The sequence below is a fragment of the Elephantulus edwardii genome, unplaced genomic scaffold (assembly GCF_000299155.1).
Source record: "Elephantulus edwardii isolate Elephantulus edwardi_28Jun2011 unplaced genomic scaffold, EleEdw1.0 scaffold00033, whole genome shotgun sequence".
NCBI classification, from domain to species: Eukaryota; Metazoa; Chordata; class Mammalia; order Macroscelidea; family Macroscelididae; genus Elephantulus; species Elephantulus edwardii.
The window spans coordinates 10,097,863-10,104,275 of NW_006399783.1; the positions used below are offsets into that span (position 1 = coordinate 10,097,863).

At 39.0% G+C, this 6,413-nt stretch overlaps 1 protein-coding gene across 1 annotated transcript in view; it reads left to right on the forward strand.

Moving 5' to 3' along the window:
- The window catches only part of KCNIP1 (Kv channel interacting protein 1), a 646,152-nt gene extending 641,053 nt beyond the window's left edge, over positions 1–5,099 (forward strand). The window contains exon 8 of the mRNA XM_006884338.1: positions 4,922–5,099. Coding sequence (XP_006884400.1) covers positions 4,922–4,969 — 48 coding nt within the window. The 3' untranslated portion in view covers positions 4,970–5,099. The remainder of the gene's footprint in view (positions 1–4,921) is intronic.
- Positions 5,100–6,413: the final 1,314 nt, after the last annotated feature.

The window sequence follows — 6,413 nt, forward strand, 5'->3', positions numbered from 1 at the left end:
AAATTGCTTTTGGTAGTATTGCCATTTTCACAACATTGAGTCTTCCTATCCATGAGCAAGGGATATTCTTCCACTTTTCAAGATCTCTTTTTGTTTTTTGTAGTAATGTTTTGTAATTTTCTTGGAAAAGGTCCTTTTCAGAGGCAGTAAATCACACAAGAGAAGATTGTCCATCCCTCAGCTTGTGGATTTGAACTGCCTGCATTTGAGATTGTCATGTAACTGCTTACCACTAGGTCATCAGAACATCAGAACATGTGCTATAGACAAGGAAATATTTAAAGCCTTTATCAACCACACTGGCCTGGGCACCGGCAGTGATGATTGACTTTGACAAATTCCCTGAAGCACTGCCGTGGAGAATCCCTGCTAAACTTAGTATTAATTCATTGGTTGATGCTTCTTTGGATGGTTCAGGGTTCCTAGGTCAGGGATCTTGTAACTATGGAGGAGATATGCTGAGAGTAGAGGGGAAGACTCAGACCAGCAGTTAATTCACAATCAGGTAAATTAGCATTTTTTCATTAAGAACTGGTATATCTGTAGTATTAATCATACTAATTTCAAAGAAAGAAAACCTAAGGCATCACAAGATTAAGATATTTGACTGAAGTGACTGTAAACGGCACAGGTGAAATTTGAGGTCCTGTCATTCTGATTTTAAATATGGGGTTTCTTTGTTATTTTACTTACCATTTGAGAGGTATTCTTTATATTTGTTCACAATAGTAATTTCTACAGCTATTCACTGCAGCCTTCAATATGGATTGCATCATAACATGAAGAAAACAAAAATCCGTGCCAATAGACCAATAGACAACATCATGATAGATGGAGGAAAGATTGAAACTGTCAACAACTTCATCTTACTTGAATCAATCAATACACTTGGTTCTAGTGGTCAGGAGATATATTGCATTGGAAAACTCTGTAGTTAGTTACCTCTCCAAATTACAAAGGAGCAATGATGTTAGGTTGAGGTCTAAGGTGTGCCTGATTTAAGCCATGGTCTTTTCAGTTACTTGCTATGCATCTGAGAGTTGGAGACTGAATGAGGATGACAAGAAGAATTGGTGCCTTTGAACTGTTGTATTGGAGAAGAGTATTGAATATCCCATGGTATGCTAAAAGAACAATCAGATATGTCTTAGAGAAGGTGCAGCCAGAGCGCTCCATGAAGGCAGAGATAATGAAGCTCCATCTCACATACTTTGGGTATGTTGCTAAGTTATTCCTTGGAGAAGGACATCATGCTTGGAAAGGTAGAGGGACAGTGAATGAGAGGAAGATCCTAAACCAGATGGACTGACACAGTGACTGTAGCAACGGGCTCAAGTGTGTCAGAGATTGTGAAGATGGCACAGGATAGGACAATGTCAGATCTGTCATTCATAGGGTCCCTGTGAGTTGTACTTGACTCAATAGCACCTAACAACATATCTATTCATTAGTGAACTAACTTCATTTTCACAACGTGCTCTGTAGATAGATAGTATGATCAATTCTACTTTACTCATGACAAAAAAGAGAAAGTCATTTGTCCAAGATCACACAGTCAGTAAATGATAAAGTGAGAATTTGAATGCTGCCTGACTCCAGAACTCACTTATTTAAGGACTGGTAAATAGTATTTTCCTTGTTTAGTTGTTTTCAAGTACCCAGAATCAACCTTTGTCTTTATCAATTTTCTCTATTACTATTTGGTTTACATTAATTTGTGCTCTATTTTATTCTTCTTCTTCTTTTGTTATTGTTTTTGGTTGGGTTTGTTGTTTTGTTTTTTTGTGGGTTTTTTTTTTTTTTTTCAATTTACTGGAGTGGAGAGAGTTTCTCTCAAGGTGGAAACTTAGATCACTTTTTTCCCCTAATATATGCATTTAAAATATGTTTCCTTCTGAGTTTCAGCTCTCCTAAAATTTGATAAGTCACACTTTCATTATCTTTTAATTCAAGATATTTCTTTTCTGGCCTGTGAGTATTTAGCAGTGTGCCGATAACATCCAAACATTTGAGTGTTTACTACATTCAATACTTACACCTTAGAGAATATATGACAGAAAATCAAAAAAGAGAAAAAATTCAAGAGAAGCACGACAAGAAAATCAACAAAACCCAAAGTCACTTCTTTGAAAGATTAATAAATCTGATAAATGTTTAGTAAGACTGATCAAGGAAAAAATATATAAAAGTCAAGTATCAATATCATAAATGTAAAGTATCAGTAGATATTTTTTCTTTTCTTTTTTATTAATTTTAATGAAAGTTTACAGAGACTTAGGGTTTCCAGGCATTCACTGTTGCACTTTTCTCCCTGTCCACCCCCTCCACACTCTTCTCCTTGAAAAGTAAAACTCTTTCATTGTTATGCAATCCCTCTCCCTAAGTCCACTCTACTATGCAGCCTTCACTCTGGACTTTTGCAAAGACAAGAATACCCATTCATAATCCCTTTCAAACAGTTCTCTCCCTCATCTGTTTCAATGGAATAGACATCATTCCTCCCCTTCTTTTCTGTTTTCTCTCAACCCTAATGTCAGTCCTATTTTACAACAGTGGTCCTATGTAATATTTGTCTTTTTGTGACTGAGATATTTCACTCAGCATAATGTCCTCCAGGGTCACCCATTTTGCATAATATTTCATGAGTTCCTTCTTTTTCAATGCTACATAGTATTCCATTGTGTGAATATACCAGAGCTACTCTATCCATTGTTGGTGGGTACTTGGGTTGTTTCTAGCTCTTTGCTATTGTGAAAAAGCTGCAATAAACATGGGTGTTCATATATCTGCTTGGGTGGAGGTTAGGTTTCTTTAGGGTAAATTCCCAGTAGTGGAATTGCTGGGTCAAATGGTATTTCTATTTGCAACTTTTTGAGAAAGCCCCACACCGCCTTCCATAGTGGTTGGACCATTTTACACTCCCACCAACAGTGAGTAAGGGTTCCAGTTTCTCCACAACCAGCATTTGATGTTTGTTGTTCTGTTAAATTTTGCTGTTCTTACTGGGGTGAGATGATATCTCATAGTTGTTTTGATTTGCATCTCTCTTAGAGCTAGAGATTTTGAACATTTTTTCATGTGTTTGTTTGCCATCTGAATGTCTGCTTTAGTGAAGTGTCTGTTCATATCCTGTGCCCATTTTTCAAATGGGTTTGTTGTTTTGTGTTTTTTTTTTTTACCTTTATCTTGTTGTGGTGCTCGATTATTTTATAAATTCTAGATATAAGTCCCTTGTCGGACATGTCATTACCAAATATTTTTTCCCAATCTGTGGCTTCCCTTTTCACCCTGTTGAAGAAGGTTTTACATTTAGAAGTTTAGACATTTTTTAAGATTAAACAGGTAAGTTTGAAACATATATAAAAATCTATAAATTCCTTATAATATACAACTTATCAAAAACACAGTATGAAATTGAAAATATGAATAAGCCTATGTCATTTCAGAAGGACACTTGATGGTATAGTGGATGAAGTGTTGGGCTGCTCACCAAAAGATTAGTAGTTCAAATCAACCAATGGCTGAAGGGGGGCGGGGGCGGGTAAGATGTGACAGCTGCTCCCATAATGAGTTCCCGTCATGGAAACCTTATGGGCAGCTCTATTCTGCCCTGTAAGTTTCTGTGAGTTGAAATCACAACGGCAGTGGGTATATCTGGTTTGTGAAAAAAATTAATCTATGAGATAACACTTTCCTATGGTAATCGGGATGGGTGTGTCAGAGACAGTGTGATTGGCACAGGACAGAGCAGGGTTTAGGGCTGTTGTACATAAGGTCACTATGAGTCGCAAGCGACTCAATGGCACATAACAACAATAACAAGAACATAGGGAAAAAAGCAGGCTACACTGGCAAATTCTTCCAAACTTTTTGGGAAGAAATAACACTAATCTCGTACAATCTCAGAGGCTAGAGAAAGAAAGCAACTTCTCAACTTGATTTATGAGGTGAGCATAACTATAATACAGAATTTGACAAGGCTATTACTTGTAATAAGTTAAAAAATATTTCAGCCTAATATATTATTTTGAATAGACATAAAAAAAATCAAATCCAGCAATATATTTTAAAACACATCATAAATAAATGGAGTTTATTCCAGAAACGTAAAGTGGGTTGAACAGTGAAAAATTCATCTGTATAATTAATCACATTAATAGACTATAAAGAAAAACCACCTGACCGTCTCAGCAGATGGAGAAAAAATCTTTTATAAAATGCCATTGCCCAGAGCTGCTTTGCAATATTCACAATTTTTCTGTAAAATTTGTTTCTTCTAAATGCCTCATTAAGGCCACAGAAGGCACTTCTTGCCTCAAGTTTGCTCACTTCCCGAACTCCACCCCCTGCTCTTTGTCTCTTATTGCCTTGCCGAGTTCTTTTCTTTTTCTTTTTTTTAATTATTATTGTAACATGTTGCCAGGAGGGACGGGTCCTTGGAGAGGGACATCATGCTTGGGAGGGTGGAGGGATGGCGCAGGAGGGGAAGACCCTCTATGAGATGGATTGATCCGGTGACTGGGGTAATCGGGATGGGTGTGTCAGAGGCAGTGCGGTTGGCGCAGGATAGAGCAGGGTTTAGGGCTGTTGTGCATAGGGTCCCTATGAGTCGCAAACGACTCGACGGCACATAACAACAACAACAACGAAAGTTTACAGAAAACTTGGATTTCTATTCATTCATTGTTGCACATTTTCCTCCCTAGACCCCCAGTTCACTTCTCTCTTTTAAAAAATTCTTCCATTGTTGAACAATTCCACCCCCACTCCATTATATTGAGTGAAATATCTCAGTAACAAAAGGACAAATACTGCAGAGTTCTTTTCTGCAGTGGAAACTCAAACTGGAGGTTTGCTCCCTAAAAATACAAAGTTTGAAGAACTTGAGAGTTCTAACTTTTTCTCTCTCTTTCTTTCCCAGGATGATAACATCATGAGGTCTCTCCAGCTGTTCCAAAATGTCATGTGACTGGGGACGCACCACCATCCAACTCTCAGAGACGTTGCACTGAAGAACTACGTTAGCTACCCTGATCTGCCCTTTTCTGACTTTACACACCGACTCTTGGGACAGAAACACCTTTTAACCACTCTGAAAGTGTTCTCTGCTGAAGACTTTCTATGGAACCCAGCATAGCCTGGCACAGTCTCTGATTGTCAAGCCTCCTCCCTCTTCTGGAGAGACATGATGAAACTTGAGTTTGTTTTGGAAGCATGCTCATCTTTTCACACTGCTGCCCTATGGAAAGTCCCTCTGCTTGAGCTTGAACTGTAGTGCACGATGTTCTGTTTGTGTGCCCCTGGCCCACTGCCTCCAAGCCCAGAGACCTCAAAGTGTCTGAAAGCGAGAAGATCTGAGGCAGATGCACATGGCCCTCTGATGGCCTCCTGAACCAATGTGCCTGTTTCTCTTCCTTTGATAGGAAGAATTAGCGTTCTACAGAACAATTAGCACCAACCACGCTAGTCCTAGACCGGGAGAGCCAGCACTTAAGTACGCAGGATAAGACTGATGTGTTAAGCACGGCATTGTCTGATGATCCAAATTGCCCAAATCCTTTCTTTCCAGAGGAAAGGGCCCAAAACTCTCTTTCTCATTAGCATCTGTGCTATTAGAGCAAGTTCCTTAACATGCCAGGGAGGGAGTCATTGTCCTGTGGTCCATGCCTCCCCAGCCCCTGCTAGAGTCCAGCACTGCATGTTCCTCCCAGAAAGCCCAGAATGCCTACAGGTTGCTGTCATTTTCTCCATGTTCTAATCAATAAACAGAACTATTTCTTACACTTGTAATCTTTCTTTCTTGAACACTCCTGACAAAGAGGTAAACTGGGAAGAGGGGAGGCTAAACCATTTATATGTTGTTGTTGTTGTTATGTGCCTTCGAGTTGTCTGCAACTCATAGCAACCCTATATACAACAGCCCTAAACCCTGCACTATCCTGTGCCAATCTCACTATCTCCAATACACCTACTACCATTACTCCGGTCACTGAATCAATCCACCTCATAGAGAGTCTTCCTTACTGGGTGTCAGGGACCATGCCAGGCATTGGAATCACCCACTCTGGCTCCCAAGTCACCCCAAGAAACATGCAATTCAAATACAAATAGTGCAAATATTAATTCATGGAAAGACCTTAATAACACCAAGAAAAATTGCAACTGCCAAGATCCTCTACTATAGAAAATCTGGAGCTTCGGGTGGCATGGGTGAAAACACAGAGCTGACCAGGAGGAAAGGACGTCCTGCTGAGGGACTTGACCATCAGGACTTGACTAAGTGACTTCAGTCTTTATGTTAAAAGCAAATGTCAGTTTAATTGAATACTTTGGGTCTTACTTACCTCATATAACATCGTATTTTTAAAAATTTTATTTTATTTTATTATTATTTTGTGTGCATGCAACATCAA